Genomic DNA, 19,483 nt, shown 5'->3' with positions numbered 1-19,483 from the left:
TTATTACATCACTCTGTTTAATGTTACAGGTGGCAATTTTCACATTACAGCCTACTTCATAAAGAGATGGGTCAATCTCCGTTGTGTGGTGGGGAAACAGTATCGCGGTAAGCAGGCAGTTTCTTACTCCGTTTCTTAACATTTAGTACAATTGGGAGAAGGGAAAGGATCATAAACACAGTGTTTCTATTAGTTACTAATGAACTTTGATTCAGTTCATTAGTTTCTGTTATGTTTTGTTGTGGGATTTTTTTTTAATCAAAAATATTTCCAAACTGTTGTTTGTATGTTTTATTTAACTTTAAAGTTGCTTTACTACCTGTTCCAGAATAATTGGCTCGGTCATACCAGATTTTATATTTGTGATGATGCTCAGCATTTTACTGAACCTCTATGGGGTGAATCGACCAGAGGTTGCACTCCAGTGAGTCACATCATTATTCTTTGAATATCTTATAGCATCAACTATGTGGTACACGTGTATGCAAGCAAAAGCTTTCATTGAGCCCACTACTGTAAAACCCCTACATAGGTGTTGTCATTGGGCCAGATCTTCTTCTTCTTCATGTTTTCCCAAGTCAAGATGCTCTGTAAGGAAGTGATATCAATCCTGTTGGTCCAACAACAATGAATAGGCACCATAACTTTCACTGCCCTTTATGATGATCTTTTGAATTTAAAAGAAAAATAAAGTAAATCAGCTAAGTGGCCTTAAAATCTTTTAACTGCTTGAATAACAATCTTAGTAATGTCTCTTACATTTTATAGGGTTTTATTTACTATGTTTATGGACATTTTTTAAGTCTCTTCTTTTTCAAATAACTACTAATTTTATCCAATTGCATACTGAGTGCAGAGGTTAGAGTGTTGATTTTAAGTATTTCAGCAAAGATGTACATTTTCATGGCTGTTTTGGAATATTAGATTATAGTGTAATTATGTCTTTTGCATCAAAACTTTATTTGGTTTGGAGCTAAGCTTTATTGGAATTTTACATGAAATATTGTAGTCTAGTAACAGATTTGTTTTGTTAACCAGCAAGAGACTATCTGGCAAAATGTAACAGTTAAAACAGCCAAACTAAAATAAATTTGATCTACCAATACTATCAGAAAAAATTCTAAGGCCACGATCCTGTAATGAGCTCCACATGAATAGAACCCCCTGCTCCTACTCAGAGGTTGTTGAAAGACAGCGGCCAAAATTTGTTGTTGTTTCTTTGTCGTTAATAATAATTTTTACTATTAATAAAAGCTGCTGCTGCATTCTAATAAGTATATTTCCTGAGCTAATAAACACTTTGGCTGCAACAGTTCTTTTAGTCAGGTTACATGTAATACTGCAACCAAAAAGAACACATTGATTATCATTGAAGTAGAATTCTGTATTTTGCAATTGAAACTCATGTTGCATTGGTTCATTTTACGGTCAAAGCTGAAATAACACATTGTCAGAATGCTTAATATCTGAGACTAGGAGAAACCCTTCTGCACATGCATCTTATCCTTCCTGTGCAGAAGGTGAGGATTACTGCCCCCACTCCCCATCCCAGCACCACTCCTTGTTTCCTCTGGAGTCTTTCTGCTTGGAGCTCCGCAGGGCTGAGACCAGAAGAACAGCGGGTCTGGCTACAAGCCACCGCACCAACGCACAGATCTAGTAGTAATTAATACAGTATTAACTTTTGTAAAGTTCCCTTCATGGCTCCTGCTTAGCAGCCGTAGGAGGACTTTACAAATGGCTGCACAGAGCATGCTGTCAGTGAAATAACACAATCTTGTGGAGAAGTAGCCGTCCATGCAGATAGCTCCATATTCCTCCCCTGTTTGCTGCCCTTTGATGGGATGTTCTGAGGGAAATTGTGTGGTCAGCCTCATAATTTTCCTACCTATCTTACCTCTTTCCCCTCCCATAAGACAGGATGTTCTGACCCATTGTTATAAAAGTCTGACAATTTCACATTTAAATCCTAAATAAAAATACGCCATTTTAATGTGTGTGGAAATAATCTCAGATTGCTAAAACAGAACTCTCTCTCTCTCTCTCATATTTTTGTCACTAAATTGACTGATGTCTGATGTACTCTATTCTGATCAGTGGTTCAGAATTGTTATTACTGAATCCTCTTCCCTCTAGTAATCTCAAATGACTACAAAGTTTTGTTGTTATGTGTTAATTCTGGGAACTGTGTTTTTAGGAGTAGGATATGTGAGATCGTAATGGTAAACAGTAATAAATCGTTTAAATACTTTAAAATCACCTTAGTGATAGATTGAAAGATGTTTTCCATATGCCATGTTATGTCCAATTTTGATGCAATACGTTATACTGATGTTATAAACATGACTTAAAGTTTTTGAGATGAAAAGATGAATCATCAGACTAGCACAAAGGAAATCATTCTGAATGACTTGCCAGTGGGGTTCCATGTGATACATTTGTCCTGGGCTCAGGTGGACTAATTTGCAGCCTAGCCTTTTCTCTGGAGAACTGAGCTTACTCTGCCCTATTGATAACTGAATGATTTACCCCCTCACCCACAAAAAAACCCACAAATGAAGGGGGAGGAAAGAGTGGGGAATTGCGAAAAGTGAGGTGAGAGAAAAAAATTATTGTGCATTTTAAAATGTCGACTGCTTTGATTTACAAAATGTAGTACACATATACGTTGCCCTTATAAAAGCTATATTATATACTGAAAGATGCATGTAATCTTTTGGGGGTTTGTTGTTTTACACAGAGTTGCGTGTATTTCCAGACAAATTTGTGGTTTATGTCACTAGACTTGAATCTAATCCCAGTCTTTGGACGAGCGAAAATGGAGCACTGGTATGTATGGAGGAGTACTAGAATAGTCTGATTTATTGTTCAGTGGTGAGACATGTTTCTTTGTAGACTTAGTCATTCAAATGCTAATCTGATATTTTCTAGGGATGGAAAAGATCATCTAAACAATTGGGCCAAGATGTTCAAAACGGGAACCTAAAGGTAGTCTCCTAAATGCATATTTTGTCACCTAAGTGGTCTGATTTTGTCAAATGGGCTGAACACCCAACACTTCCCACTGAAGATAGCAGGAACTGCTAGAAGCTCACTACTTTTGAAAGTCAGGCCACTTATTTAGAATTCTAACTTTAGGTATCCATTTCTGACTGCTTGGCCTTGAAACCTTTTGTGTTACCAAATATTAAGATTTATAAGGTCCTCTGTGTTATTTGTTTTCCCTGTTTTTTTGGCATCTCTGTCCTATAAGACAACTAATAAGGGTCAGCGGTGGCACTGCTGGAACAAAATATGTTCCCCTAATAAATTTATGGGGAAAAAGGGTATTACAGGGTTGTTCATTACCAGTAAAAATTATTACTTATATATTTCATCTAGAAAGCTCTGTCAGGGTCAACAGCTTATGAATTTTATACTGCAGTTAACCACTGGTTGTCTCATGAGTGCTAACATTGACCCAGGTGGCCTGTTTTATAATAGGCAGTTTCTTTTGCACTCATGGTGAATGTCATAAATACACTTTAAGGTCTGTGCATGTATTGTAGGAGTGATTAATGGAAATATTAAGTTTAAACTTTAAATTTAATTTAAAGCTCTTTGTAACAGGAAACTTTCGTTCTAACATCAGCTACAAGGGCTTTATATTCTGTATTATCTTGGTCCCAAGATTGATAAAGTAAAGGATAAGTAATCCAGCAAAAAGAGATGTTTAGTTTGCTCAAAAGAAAATCTAGTTAACTGCTTTTGAAAATATGTTGTTACCAACCGGAACAAAAAAACTATTATTCTCACAACATGTGTTTTAAAATCCACTCAGACTCCTTAAACATGCATTTTGACCAAAAAACCCCCAAACAAACAAACGAACAAACAAACCCCACCATACCCTGTGATTGGGAAGTGAATTATTATATTTTTCTTTTTTAAAGTTTCTTGTAAAATGCTCCTTCCAATTTGAGAGAGTTAATTTCTCCAAAAAGCATCTCCAATAAGAATTCCTCTCCTTAGTTTCCTTTTCATATGATTCCTTTTAGAAGAGGAAAGGGAACTGAATAATGTGATGCTGTCAATAATATTTTGATTGTTTCACATAGATATTACAGTATTGATTTGAAATTGTGTAACTTAAAATTTGAATCTGTCTGTACAAATCCCTAATTATTCAAAAAGTGAACGTAACATTTTAAGGGCCTGTTGTATGGGGCTGTTCATGTGAGTAAAGTTTCTCAGGGGCCTAATTCTTTGCAGAATCAGACCCTAAATCAGAGATCTCTCCCATCAACATCATAAAACCACCTCAACGAGCGGAAGTAGCTATGTCAGTGGGATTTCAGATCCTTTGTGCAGGGTCGGCTGCTACAATCTAGCCCACTATGTATATGAAATGCTACAGCACGTGCTATCGTAGTGCTAATGTGCTTGCTATGAAGTTTAACAGGAAGTATGCCTGGATTCTGTACTAAACTGCAGAAGCCTCCCCCCCGCCTTCCCTCAAATTCTCTTCTATGGCATGTTCTGTGAGGGAGGTGCTTATTATGACTCCATAGCTAAGGTGTTCTGAATTGGGCTTAAAATGGGGCATACGTTTCTGTTTTTCTCTACACCAGAGGTCAGCAACCGCAGCCAGTAGGAGCTGCGATTGGCCGAACCTGCAGACGCGGCAGGTAAACAAACCGGCCCCCAGCCCACCAGGCTGCTTATCCTGGCGAGCTGCGTCTCAAGGATTGCCAACCTCTGCTCTACACATAGGTGGTCTTTGGAGTTTAAAACATCATCTAGTGTTACTTTCTATGCCCTTTGAATTTCCTATATAGTATTTGGTTGGTTTTGTATAATAACAGTTTCAATAGGAAGTGTTTGAAATTAGTCTCTGGGTTGTTCAGGGGTTCTCATATTTTATTCTTGACATGTATCTTTAAAACAAATATTGTCAGGCAGCTGAACCTTGAAGAGATCTGGTGAAACAGGTATTGTTTGAAAACAAATCTTTAGGATTAAGAGTAATTTCTCACTTTTAATCTTTATAACTGAGAGTTTATTCTTCAGCGACTGGCACATTTCTTTTTCAGAGAAACTAACAAAGTTAAAAATGGCTACCATCTATCTCCCATTGTTCTCAATGGGAATGAGGCCATAAGTTTTCCTCATTTAAGATGGCTACCTTTTCCTTATACCTGCTGCAGGAGGAAGTTTTTAGCAGAGATGGCCACTGTCTCCCATTGTCCTATTGAGGGTGAAGCCAGGGTGTCCTCAGGGAAGAGGTTCCCTTATGCTGTCTTGGGGCAGAAATAAAAACTATGGAGGAGCAGGTGAATTTTCAGGACTTTGGAATACGAGGGAAAGAGAGTTAAAGTATGTATTTGGGGGAATATGGAGGACAGGGAGGAAATCTAAAGTGTGTGCAGAGGAATGTGGAGGACAGGGAGGGGAACCTGGGGTTTGTAGGGCAGGGAGAGAAATAAGGGCCGGTGTGTTAGAGGGAGTTCACTAAAGGAAGTGGAAACAGAGTTAAGGTGATGGTGTATAGTCTCACGTGTATGGTAATTTTAGTAGGTATAAGGTGTGTGTCTTTGGGTTGGGGAATAGAGGATACTGTTCATGTGGCTCGCACGCTAGGTGTTCATTTGTAATCTTAGAATAGCAGGGCTGTTGAGTTGTAGCCTGCACAGTGCATGTCCTAGCGTGCCCTCCACCCAAGGGCACATGCAGCCGTCCCTCACTTCCCTCCAATGTGGGATCTCAGTATTGTTCTTACAAGGGTCATCAAACCCCTTCTTTCCCTCCAAACATCAAAAGCACAGGTTGCCTTCTCTGCAGTTTTTAGAACATCCTTATATCTGAGATCTACAAGGCAGCAATATGGTGTAATCACCTTACTTTGGTTAAACCCCATGTCCTTGAGTTGGCGACAAGATCAGGTGCCAGACTTGGTAGGGCAGCGTTACAGTCACTATTACAGCTGGTCACAAAATTTTCATCTGAATGGTTTTCTGACCCCTCAAAAATGCTTTTTTTTATTTTTTTGGCAAAACCAGAATTTTCCATGAAAAAAATCAGTTTTGCTGAAACATTTTGATTTTGTGTTGGGGAAATTGAAATGAGGGCTCTCTGGCTGCCTGTTTGGAAGCATCTTGTCAATTTCACTTGCAGCAAAGTGAAATTGACAAATATTTTCTGGTGACAGAAAGCAGGAACACTCAACTTCCCCGGCAGCTCTGGGAGCTGGAGAGGTGCAGCTACGGGACCCAGAGAGGCACAGAGCCCAGCTTCTCTGCCTCCACACTTTCCACTAGCTCTGGGAGCTGAAGAGAGTGTTCCACTTTGTAGACTGCCCAGTGACCAGGCAACTCCCGGCTTCCATAGTCTATGGCTCTGGGCCAGCCTTGTCATGCCAGGGTTTCCAGGATCCTTGCCATGAAGTTGGGAGCCTGATAGACTTGGGAGCCCTGACTTTAATAAGAGCTCAGATCCCTGCTTCACAGCAAGGAGCCTGGAAACCTGAGAATCCCAGCTTGAGCCACAGTTTCCAAGCTCCCTGATGTGCACCCAGGAGCTTGAGTGTCTTGGGACCAGCTCTCAGGGTCTGTGACTCTGAGGCAGCCCCTCCAGGTGGACTGCTCAGAGTCAAGGGACCCCAAACTTCCAGACTTCTGGGCTAGCTTGCATCCCAGGGAGCCAGCTGGCCTGTGTGTATGGAGGCCCTGGGGTCCCTAGCCCAAGGCAGTCCTCATGGTGGGGCTATCCCAGAACTGAAGAATTTGGGAGCTCTAGTGGATGCAAAATGAAACTGTTATTTCTTCTTTGAGTGATGTCCCTTTGAGTGCTCCACTTCAGGAGTCAGTGCATCCTGGTGACGTCAATCAGAGATTTATGGAACCAGTGTCCGCGTGGATCATGCATGCACAGCAGGCATCTTGCAGTGCTGCATCTTGCACATGCATGACCTGAGTCCCCCAGTTCCTTCTCAACCATCCTCGGCTGAAGACAGAGCTCTGGGGCAGTGTTTGCACTCTCGCCAAGCCTTTAAAAAACATAGCAGCTTAAATAGTTACTTTTAAAAGTTACAGTTAGAGTTAGTGTTAGTGATAGTTTTAAGAAAAAAAAGTTTACTTCCCCAGTTTACCCTCCCTGCACTGGGGTCAGTTAACCATCAGAGATGCCTGGCTCCCCAGCCTTTAAGCAATGCGGCTCTTGCCACAAAGCAATGCCCATTTCGGATGGGCGCTCTTGTGTCCAATATCTTGCGGAGACGCATATCCTGCAAAAATGTGCCCACTGCAGTAATCTGAAAATGAGACCCCAGCATGACTGAGATCTCTGCTTGAAAATGATTCTGATGAGAAATCTCTCCAACCAGAGCCAGACCGATGGACCTCCTTTCTGGGCCCACTGTGCAGGGACAGAAGACATGCTTTTCTCTAAAGGACCATGGAAGAGGGCGCAGACATCTCCGCAGAGAGCACTACGGAAACATAGGTAGTCTCTTGCCAGGCCGCTACCCTGGATGCCGACACATGCTCAGATGAGCACCTATGACGCTCCGGGCACCTCCTGCACCGTCGAGTCCCAAGTGAAGGAGACGTAGTTGAGGCACAGACGGCAACATGCCTCCTCCATGGCACCAAATTCACCAATAAGGGACCTGGTGCTGAGAGTCTCCTCAGGCACCATTCCTCTGCCCTCAGCACCAACATTGCAGTCAGCACTGGTTGAGAAAACCAAGTTGGCACTGTACAAAATTAGAAAATGTATGCCTGGGCATCCCGTTCCAACAGGACCCCCAGCAATAGTAATGACAACAGACACCTCACTGATAGGCTGGGGCACCCATATGCACCTGTGCAGGGTTCAAGGCAAATGGTCTCCTGCAGAGAATCAGTTACACATCAATTTGTTAGAACTATGCGCAGTCCGCAATGCCTCCAGACACTTCATACCGCACATAAAGAATGAATCCATTCGCATCATGACTGGCAACATTGCCTGCATGTTTTTCATCATTTGACAAGGCTATGAAACTGTGGAACTGATGCATATGCCACAACATAAATATTTAAGCCTCCTACCTTCCGGCTGTCAGAACGCGATGGTGGACACGCTAAGCAAGTACTTCTCTCGAGACCATGAATGGGAAATGAATGGAAGAGTTTGCTTTCCATCTTCCACTGGTGGAGCACTCCCCCCATTGATTTGTTCACATCCCCAATGAATAGCAAATGTGCAATGTTCTGCTCAAGAAGAGGGATGGGACCCTGGTCACTCAGGGATGCCTTTCTCATCACATGGGATACATAACTCATGTACTCTTTCCCACCAATTTCAATAATATCACGTATGGTATACAAAATACGAACAGACAAGGCCAAGGTTATCCTTATAGTCCCAACATGGCCAAGAGAAGCATTTTCCCCTTACCTGATTCACATGATGATATACGCTCCTCGAACTCCCTCATTGTCCGGACCTGCTGTCTCAGAAGAATGGTCTTACTCTTCACCTGAATCTGGAGAAACTCCACCTACAAATGTGGCTTCTACATGGTTCCATCCTGGCAAACTAGCCTGCTCGGAACAAGTTAAACGTGTTATTAAACAGCAGGAAATGACCATGTGGAATACTTACTTTCAAAAATGGAAGAGATTCTTCTCCTGGTGTCAAGTAAAACACTTCGGCCTCCACAGCACCATTACCATTAGTGTTGCCATCTTGCTGCCATTATTGCACTCCATCATGAGATTGACAGCAACTTGATCTTCACGCACCTGATTACTAAATGCTTCCTCACGGGTCTCCAGAACATTTACCCAGAAGTTTGCCGACCTACCCCAGTCTGAGACCTCAATCTGGTGTTGAAATGCCTCACCAGACTGCCATTCAAATCCTTAGCCACCTGTTCCCTGCTACATTTATCCATGAAAGTGGCCTTTCTGGTCACCATTACTTCTGCCAAATGGGTGAGTGAGATCGGGGTGCTTATGGCCAATGCTCCCTACACAATATTCTTCGCAGACAAAGTCATGCTACATCCACACACAAAATTTCTACTGAAAGTAACATCAGCCTTTCATATGAACCAACCAATCCATCTGTTCTGTTCATTCCCTCTGAAGCCACTGTCAGGAGAGGATGGACCATTGGTCTGACCAGTATGGCTGTTCTTATGGTCTCAAAAGATATAGCATGCAATTGCTGTATCTCTCGCAGCAAATATATTGGTTAAATCAGTAATGTAAAAATTGAATTATAAAACACTAGATGAAAAATTATGATAGACACAAACCATCGTGGATTCTGCAAAGTTTGTGCCACTTGAATCAGCTAGAATTCTTAAAGTTGTCAGCTACAGAACAGATATAGGAAAACCGCTAAAGATACTAAGTAGTCCCATACTAAAAGGTATAATTTTCCTATGTCTTGGAAATTGGGGGATCCATTTTCAGTATGGCAAAGGATAACAGTTGTGTACCCCAAGGATCCATACATGGAATGCTGATGTTTAATATATTAATGATCTGGAGAAGTGGCTGAGCAGTGACATGGCATGATTTGCATATCATACACAATTATTTACCATTGCCAAGATAAGACAAGACTGCTGAGAAGTTCATAGAGACCTTGCAGAGCTGCATAGATGGGCAGCATGATGGCAGATTAAATTCATTGTTGTCAAATTCAAAATATATAGATTGGAAGTAACAATTTGAACTCCTCATACGCTTTGTTGGGTTCTGTATTAACTGTAACAAAAAAGTCCTGGGTGTCCTTATAGATAATTCAATGTAAGGGGACCAGTGGCTGGCAATACAAAAGATATGGGACATGAAAAGACTTCCTTATGATGCGGGATTGAAGTAATAGGGACACATTCCTGCAATCCTCTACTGAGGTGAGTAATCCTTTCTCAAGAGTACTTCATTTGACTTAAATCTAACTACTTTCTTAAGGGCTGGGCATGTGAGAAAAGTTTTGTGGGATCATATAACTCTTTTTCAATACCTAAATAACTTACATTTTAGTGGAACACTCAAAGTAAAAATTGACTGCATTCTTGCTGTCCCAAGAGCCTCCAGCAGATAATCAGCAGGATTGTTTGTAGAGCAAACTATCCTCTTACCTTCAGCAGAAAACTCCATAGCAATTGATAAGAAATAAATTCTATATCTTGACTTCAAAATGAACTGAAATAAATATAGCATAAAGAGACTAAATGTCATGGGGGGATTTGGGGGAGTCTCTAATTTCTACAGTTCAGTGCTATCACTTACATTCAGTCCTTATGGAAACACACTGCGGTCAGCCTTTTCTTTGCTCATGCCTATCCCTACGCTTCCCCATTCCTCTATTCACATAGAATAGATCAGTGGTTTTGAAACTGCAGGTCACAACCCAGTACTGGGTCGCGAAATGTAAGGCACTAAGTCGCAGCGGCTCTGGTCATCACTGCTGATGGGGCCGTTAAAAGTCCCATCAGCGGTGCTGCCTGGCTAAGGCAGGCTAATTCTGTTTTGACAGTGCTCTGCGCCCCAGAAGCAGCCAGCAGGAGGTCCAGCTCCTAGGCGGGGGGGCCACGGAGCTCCACACGCTGTCTTCCCCCCACACACACACGAGCACTAGCTCGGCACTCTCTTTGGCCAGTTCCCAGCCAATGGAATCTGGGGGGGGCAGCACCTGCAGCCGAGACCTGCGCAGAGCTGCTTGTGTGCGTCTGCCTAGGAGCCAGACCTGCTGCTGACCACTTCCGGGGCGCAGTGTGGTCTGCAGTGCCAGGACAGGCAGGAAGCCTGCCTTAGCACCCCTGCCACACAACTGACCGGGAGCTGCCTGAGGTAAATCCATACCCCAATCCCCTCCGTCAGCCCTGAGCACCCTCTACCCAGAGCCCCTTCCTGCACCCCAAACCCCTCATCCCTGGACCCACCCCAGAGCCTGTACCCCCAGCCCAGAGCCCTGACACCCTCCTACACCCCAACCCTCTGCCCCAGCCCTGACCCCACCTCAACCCGGAGCCCCCTCCTACACTCCAAACCCCTCATCTCCAGCCCCAGCCCAGAGCCTTGACCCCTCCAGCTCTCCGACACCCTGCTCCAGCCTAGAGCCCCCTCCTAAACCATGAACCCCTCATTCCTGGCCTCTTGCCACAGCCCTCACCCCTGCACCCCAACCCTCTGCCCCAGCCCTGAGCCCTTCCCACACACCAAACCTCTCATCCCCAGCTCCACTGGGTCACAGGCATCAACAATTTTCCTCAACTGGGTTGCCAGAAAAAAAGTTTGAAAACCACTGAAATAGATAATAGTAATAAACTGATAGAGATTGAGTTTGAGGATGTCTATTAAATTAGTGAGAGCTCTACTACTTTTTACTTTATTTCTTCCCCAATTTATATAATCTAATCCATACTGAAATAAAATGAAAAAGAATCTGAAAGTAAAAAGTTTGTCCTTGGTAGTAATATTTCCAGAGCTTGATTGTGCCATTATGATACCAGGCTAAGACCTGCTGGTACTCCCTGATTTATATGCCTAGCCTAGATATAAGTGGCAAGATCAAGGATATTACTGTTAACCTTTCTAAGGTCTCCTACGGTCATTTCACATGGTATCATAGTTATATAAACAATGCAGTTCTTTTACCTGTTGGTGTATTGTTTTTCTAAGTTTAAGTCTTATCCTTTTATACTAAAAGCTTATTTTTCCTGGCATAACCAGATTTTTTTCTTTTTGTAAATGAAACATAGTACTGTAAAAAGAACGAGGAGTACTTGTGGCACCTTAGAGACTAACAGATTTTATTTGGGCATAAGCTGTCATGGGCCACAAGTACTCATTCTTTTTGCTGATTCAGACTAAAACGGCTACACTTGTGTTCTTTAATCAATAGTTCTGTTGTTACCCGGCATATAAATCCAGAACAAAGGGAGTAACTGTTTGTCTATGTAGAAAAATAAACATAAAGGATATTCATCTGTTTACATTATATATAGTGGATGCTTCAGTCATTTAGACTTATTGGACAGTTTAGAGTACGCTATTTTCAGCTGACTCGAAGCTACAATACAGGATTGCTATATTTTTTCAGGAACCCATGTAACATTTTGCTGTTAGTCGAGAAGTTAGTGTTTTCCTTGTCTTGAAATGTGTAATAAAATAACTAATTTTTTGCTTTTATTTTATAAAAAGTCATTTATAGGTAAATTTTTATAAAGTCCTTTTGCATACCTTTTGGAGGCAGGAAACTTACAATTGAGGGGAAATTGGCTGAAGGTACAGGTGTCAGACAAATACTGCTCTTTTATTAATATAAAAAAATTGGGTCTGGATATGGTTTTAAATCTGCCTTTTAATTACATTAAGAGAAGTTATCAGATCGACTGAAAAACAAACATGTAAAATATGTATCACATGTGTCTTAAAGCACATCAATATCACATTTGTTTTAACTACCTGTTCTTCTGTGGCGTTAGGAGTGGCTGTACTTGATCATTTCTGTGTTCTGACTTTCAAGTTGTTAAACTAATTATTAGTGTTACAATATTGTAATTTTTAATGTTATATAGTCACTTTATTTTAATTAAGTTTCATTGGAAGTTCTCCTATTTATCGGTTGCCCGGCTCCATGCCACTTTAAGTAACTCCAGAATCAATAAGAATTAGTCTGAAATCTGCTGCAAGATTTCCTAAACTTGTATTAGAAAAGTTCTGGGTTCCTACTCATTCCAGTCTTTGCTAGGGAGCACCAAATTCTGATGATCACACTCTTATTTGTTTTTAAAATCTGGGTTTTTTAGAGTTCTAATATTGAATTAATATTAGTATTGAAACTCTTGAAACATGGTGTATGTACTTCTTCTGTTTGATCCCTGTGTGGACTAGTCTCATGTCAAAATATCCATCTCCCTTTTCGTGTCAATTAGAGAGTTTCTGGGACATAAGAAAATGATTATCATGAATAATACCATAAATGGTCTATTTTCTACTGAATAGTCATGACAGAATAGCTTATAGATTACTTTTTTTAAGTGACCTGTGTGTTTAAGTGGCTAAGATTTTGGTACCCAGCTTTGGAGTGGACAGTGTTGCTGACTCTCACAATTTTATTGTGAGTCTCACCACATTTCATATTTTTCATAAAGCACCATCCCTTGAACTCAACTGATTCTGGGAGAACCTCACTTTCTTTCAAAAGGAATGTAAATATGTGGCCTTCATGGTCCTGGAAAAAAGCTCAAAAATGTGTCCCAAATGCACCTTAAAGGCTCAGAAAGCAAAAAAAAACCCTGAATTTCATTTTTTATAAATATCATGATTTTTAAGCCAGTCTCCTGGTTTTGGGGTACCTGACTTCTGATTTTTGAGCACACAGGATTGGCAATAGTTGGTTTCTCAAGTTAGGCACCCAAATTAACCAGTCATTTTTGGAAAATGTGAATCTTATGTTTCTGAAAAGAGCTTTACTGGGATGCACCCAACCGTGCTCTAGGTAGTACAAAACGACATAGGAAGTTTGGCAAGTTAAGTATTCAGTTATGGAGATGTTTAAACATCAAGTGAGGGTGGATTTTGATGCTTGGTAGTGAAGACTTCTCAGATGGCTTCCAGGAGTTTTGCATAGCCTCCTATGTCATGCATCATGCAGATCAATAGACTTACCTACCCCAGAAGTGAAACTGTCCAAGACCCATACTTAACAGCAACAATTTTTTGAGTTCAGCAGATTGTTCATCCAATTTCAGTCTGGCCAAAAGGTTGTATTATCAAATCCCTCAGCATTTCCTAAACAATTGCAATTCAAACTTGGAAACAGTTCCCATTGGCAAGAGTTAGGGGATGTGATCCTTTGAGAATGTTTAGCAGCACATCAGTGGCCTGGAGATTAGGACCATCCAGACTTTTAAAAACTTGGCATAAAACAAAATTGTGTAACTACAGCCAAGGAATGGTGTCATTTCAAATTAGCCAGCAAGTAGGTAGAAAGTTAATCTGTTGATACTTGAAAGCCCTCAAGATTTGGTGTCCAGTGAAACCTTCCTGCCTGTTACTTGTCTTTCAGGGAAGAAAGCTTCTGTGCACCTGCTTAGCATATGCTGGACTCTCATAAATAGAATCCAGGGCACAAGAGCGTCCCTATGCTGGGAAGAAATGGAATATGGAGACATGAAAATGATACATTTTGCGAGGGGCTCTTTCAGGGTAGGGAGAAAAGAACAGCAGAACAGAGGCAGTGTCCCACACTTTCTTCATGAATAGGGTGTTCAGTTACCATAACCTGTGGATCTTGGGATCAGCCAGAGGCTAGGACCATCATGCAGTCAGAGGCTCTTCAGTTGGCTGGGAGCTGCCTGTTTTGAGCTACAATTCTACACTGTAGGACTTTCAATCCCCTGATAAGTCAAGCTTGGACCATCTTTGACAGCTTATGCCTGGTCTGGGACATTCTCCATCTGTCATGTAGGGATGCTCTGTCACTCACCCTTCTGTCCCTTGACTAGAAGGAGGCATTTGACAGGGTGAATCATGGACGCTGTCCAGGCATTCAGCTTCAGTCTCTGTTTTGTGGAGTTCCTATGTGCCTCTGCAGTTTCTGGTCAAACTCAAAAGGACCCTGACCAAACCTGTCATCTTTGATCAAGGAGTGTCACTATCCTCCTGGTCCGGTCTTTGTCATTAAGCCCTTCCTCTGTCTTCTCTATAAGGGGTTGGTGCTCCAGGAGCTGGGCTTGCAACTCATGCCACAATACTGGAACATTTGTGATATCTGGTATGAGTGGAGACTTGCCAAACCATCTCTTCGGCAGCCTCCTCATCCACGTCAGCTGAGTTAAGAGCTCTGGCCCTGTGACTGGAACTGAGTGTCAGGTAGGCTCGCTCTCACCTGTGCTCCGTGCCATCCAGTAAGGCATGGGTTTGCTGCTCTATCTTGGTATCTGTGTTTCTACTACCGAGTTGTCCCTGCTGGTTAACTGAACCAATTTGGAGGCCTGTATGTCTGACCGGCTGAAGGCATGGACAGGATTTTTCCAGTGTTTTTCCCATTGATGGAGGTCCCTGGTCATCGAGCAGCTGGTCCTTTCCATGCTCTGACCCCCATCCCTCATTTCCCTGACCAGTTTCCAGAGAATGGTCCCGGAGATCTTCTGTCCAGGGAAACAATGGGCCTTTGCATATGTTCTGAGCTTCTGCCTAAAGAGGACAATCAGGATCTGTGTCAGTGATCTGTGTCAGCAGCTCCAATATGACTAGCAGCTTTTTTACATCAGCCTGCAAAGTCTCCCCAAAGACCTGTCTGAGTAGCCACTCTTTTATTAAGGTCTCTTAAGGACCTGAAAGCATTTCTGTGAGGTCTGTAGTGGTGGCTGGAGAGAAGACCTTCTCCTAGAGCTCCTGCTGCATAATCCCCATCCTTCTTCATAGGTGGTGGTGACCGCTTCAGTGTGCTGTCTGGTATCACCAGAATCAGACACCTCCTGGACCATGGCCTGTGGGTCTGGGTGGACTTCAAGGTGCTCACCCAGTGCACGGGGTTGACAACCCCTTGTCTCCGCCTCTCTGTGCTCCAGGAGGTGAAGGCCACCCTGCTCTCCAGCTCTCTTACATATCTTAAGCGGGTCCTGCAGGAGGTGCGCCCTGTCTTCTTGGCCCTCCAGAGCATGATATCAGGACCCCTCCAGGACCTTTGCCTTGTGAATGCCTTCAACCACCTCCAGCACACTGTCTAGTATCCAGCCAGTTTGCATCCAAGTTGCACTCAGGGAACTTATCTATGCACTCATGTTGCACACTGCATTTTCTCACTGTTGTTTCTTGCCCTGGTAGCAAACAACAAGACATTCTTCCACCTAGCGAGGGTGAAGACCCTCAGTGGTCCAGCCTCTGTTCAACTCTGGACCCACAGCTCACTAGGGATATTAGTTGGTGGCTCTTGCATGAGATTATGAGCATGGGCTTGTGTACATCCAACACCTGCCCTTCTGGAACAAAAGGGAGACCCTGGCACATGCCTACCTAGGGTGCCAGGTTGCAATCCAGGCCATCAGTCCAGGAGGAGGCATCTTGACAGGGAGGTTCTCTGTGCCCATGGGCCTACTTCTATTTCTTCGTTATCTCTTGGATCCATGCAGAGTTCCTTTGGGTGGCATCCATCTACTTCTTGGACTCCTTTGGGGAGCCTTGAGTTCTGGGGTTCTCTGCTCAGTGCCCTCTGCTGGTTCCCTCATTTTGAACATTTGACTTGGACACCCATTCCTGTTTTATCATTTGTTGTCCCATGAAATCACTTGTTTTGTTGGGCTCTGTGGCCCCTTTCTCTACTGAGATGGGGATGGAGATTTTTGTCCTAAGTGGTCTTTGCCACAATTCAGATAGGCTGCAGATATATGCTCTTGACTGTGTATCTATGGTTAGGACCTCTGTAGGCAGGTTTCTGTGGCTAGAGTCCTGCAGAGGTAGAGACTAGAGCGTAGTTCTCCAATCCATACATGGCCAAAAGTTTGGAGCTATGGCTAGAGTGACTCTGGACAGTGCTCTAGCCATCTCTCCATGGTTATATGGGCCTGGATGCAGTAATCAGTGAAGAGCAGCCAGAACCAGAGGCTTTGGAACAATATCATAGGAACAACACCAGAGCCTCTGAGGAATCTCTATACAGCAATGTAAGCCTAGGGTTAGTGGGATTCGAGTCAGCTGACCTGTGTCAGGAAACCCTGTGCTTTGAGAGTTTATACTGCATTATAACCCTGGGTTAAGGATTTTCTGACCCATACTTGAACCTAGGGCTCTGGCATCCTCACTGCAGTGCACAGACCCAAGTCAAAGTAACAGTATCTCAGAGTGCCTAGCGCCCACCCCTCCGTGTCAACACTCTAGCCCTACAATTGTGTTGCACTATGGGGAAATCCTACTGTTCATCCTCTTTCCTAAATGTGATGGTGCTTTTGATGGGACCCAGGTGACCATAAGGAGCACGAGTACATAAACAGCCTAATCTGCTCCTTTGGTGGCTGTGTCTGTAGAATGACTGCAGTTTGAGAAGGTTTTTTGCTAAACTATCATCTAATCTGAGAATTGGGCTCTCCACCTCTAGGCTGCGTCATATTGGCAAGAGAATGCCCATGTCCTGAGGATAATTAGCACATCAGCCTCCAGGGCTGTTAAACTATTAACATGAAACTTTGCTACTCCCCATCCCTGCTGGGCAGCCGCTTGGTCCTTGCTCTGCTCTCTGGCGTCCCCTGCCTCCTTGGGGCGGCGTGTGCAAGGATACCTGGGCAGTGTGCACCAAAAACTGGCTGTGCTCGTGTGACCAGGAGGCAGCTCTCTTTGCAAAAAGCTTCTTCTGATCAGACTCCCTTGAAAACCCTGCAGGTGCTTGCTGATCTGAGCTGCTGCCCTTGGTAAAGGGGGATGGGGCTTCTGTTTGCAATAGAGTGCAATAGACTGCACCACAGATGATTGGCATAAAGAGGACTAAGGAAGTTGCCCCAAGAAGCTCTGGGATACATCTGGAGGATTTCTTGAATCCAAGTCATGCTGGGGCTGCATGCACACAGGAAAGCAACAGGACTCAGCCCCAAGTCCCAACTTAGCATAGGCTCAGGGTCTTGCCCACAGGCCCAGGGTCTAACTGATCACCATATTTGGGTTCAGGAAGGAATTTTCCCCCAGGTCAAATTGGCTGAGACCTTGGGGTTTAAATTAGTGTAAATGGTGAATTCTCTGTAACTTGAAGGCTTTAAACCATGGTTTGAGGACTTCAGTAACTCAGACAGAGGTTTGGGATCTATTACAGAAGAGGGGTGGGTGAGGTTCTGTGGCTGCAATCTGCAGGAGGTCAAACTAGATGATCACAATGGTCCCTTCTGACCTTAAAGCAGAGGTGGGCAAACTTTTTGGCCTGAGGGCCACGTTGGGGTTGCGCAACTGTTTGGAGGGCCCAGTAGGGAAGGCTATGCCTCCCCAAATAGCCTGGCCTCTGCCCCCATTCACCCCCTCCCACTTCCCGCCCCCTTACTGCCCCCTTCAGAACATCCAACTCATCCAACCCCCCCCCTGCTCCTTGTCCCCTGACCGTCCCCTCTCGGGATCCCTGACCCATATCCAACCCCCTGCTCTCTGTCCCCTGACTACCCCGACCCCTATCCACACACACATCCCGACAGCCCCCCTGGACTCCCACCCCCTATCCAACCGCCCTCTGCTCCTCATCCCCTGACCACACTCTCCCGGGCCCCACCGCCCCTAACTGCCCCTGGGATCCCATCCCCTTATCCAATCCTCCCTGTCCCCTGACTACCCTCTCGACCCCTAGCCACATCCCCACCCCTGACAGCCTCCCCCGGGACTCCCACTCCCAGCCCTCCCTGTTCCCCATCCCCTGACCACCCCTCCAGAACCTCCATCCCGTCCAACTGCCTCCTCCTCCCTGACTGACCCCTAGGACCCCTCGCTCCCTTACCCAAATCCCTCGGTCCTCACCCCGTACCAGCAGCAGGAGCTTGCAGCCGTGACACCCAGCCAGAGCCAGCTCCGCTCTCCACACTGCCCAGCGGGAGTGGCTGGCCAGAACGTGGCCTGAGCAGTGGCGTGGCTGTAGGGGAGGGGCTGGGGACTAGACCTCCCCTGCCGGGAGCTCAGGGGCCAAGCAGGATGGTCCCACAGGCCAGATGTGGCCCGCGGGCTGTAGTTTGCCCACATCTGCCTTAAAGTCTATGAATCTATCTAGGAATACAGTCTCAGACCTTCCAGCCCTGCAGGGGTCTGAGACTGTAGGTTTGAGTCCAATGTTAACACAATTGGTAGTGGACACAAGGTGGTTTAGGCTCAAGCTAGATTGCTGTGTAGACATATCCTTAGTTACCAATGAATGTTCACCAAATATGCAAATTAAGGCAAAAATTTCATTTGCATCTGTAATAATATTCTATCCCCCCTCTGAACCTTAGAGTCCAAAAAAATGGGGTACCAACATGAATTCCTCTAAGCTTAATTACCAGTTTAGATCTGATAGCTGCCACCACCCAAAAGTATAGTGTTTTAGGGCACTCTGGTCCCCCCAAAATCCTTCCCTGGGGACCCCAAGACCCAAATTCCTTGAGTCTCACAACAAAGGGGAATAAACCATTTCTCTTCCCCCTCCTTTCTTCCTCCCAGATCTTTCCCGCCCTGGGTACACTAGGAGATCACCGTGATTCAAACTCCTTGAATCACAACACAGAGAGGGATGTCCCTTCCCCCCCCCTTTTCTTTTTCCCTCACCAAGAGGCGATACTGATTCAAACTCCGTGAATCTAAAACAAAGAGGGAATGCACCTTCTCCCCCCCCCTTCCTTTTTCCCTTCTCCCACCAATTCCCTGGTGAGTACTGACTCAATTTCCTTGAAGCCTTACCAAGGGAGAAAATTAATCAGGTCTTTTAAAGAGAAAAACTTTTAATAAAAGAGAGAAAGAGTAAAGATAATCTCTGTAATTTCAAGATGGAATATTAC

General features: G+C 44.1%; 1 protein-coding gene across 3 annotated transcripts in view; it reads left to right on the top strand.

The window, feature by feature from the left end:
• SLX4IP (SLX4 interacting protein) overlaps positions 1-19,483 on the top strand; it is a 128,529-nt gene that overhangs the window by 100,146 nt on the left and 8,900 nt on the right. For all 3 annotated transcript variants that reach the window (XM_032800148.2, XM_075064484.1, XM_075064485.1), the window contains 2 exons: positions 30-107; positions 2,741-2,829. In XM_032800148.2, coding sequence (XP_032656039.1) covers positions 30-107; positions 2,741-2,829 — 167 coding nt within the window. The remainder of the gene's footprint in view (positions 1-29; positions 108-2,740; positions 2,830-19,483) is intronic.

The sequence above is a fragment of the Chelonoidis abingdonii genome, chromosome 3, assembly GCF_003597395.2.
Source record: "Chelonoidis abingdonii isolate Lonesome George chromosome 3, CheloAbing_2.0, whole genome shotgun sequence".
NCBI classification, from domain to species: Eukaryota; Metazoa; Chordata; order Testudines; family Testudinidae; genus Chelonoidis; species Chelonoidis abingdonii.
The sequence above is the reverse complement of the archived record's forward strand: the minus strand, read 5'-3'. Positions and strand labels throughout refer to the sequence as shown.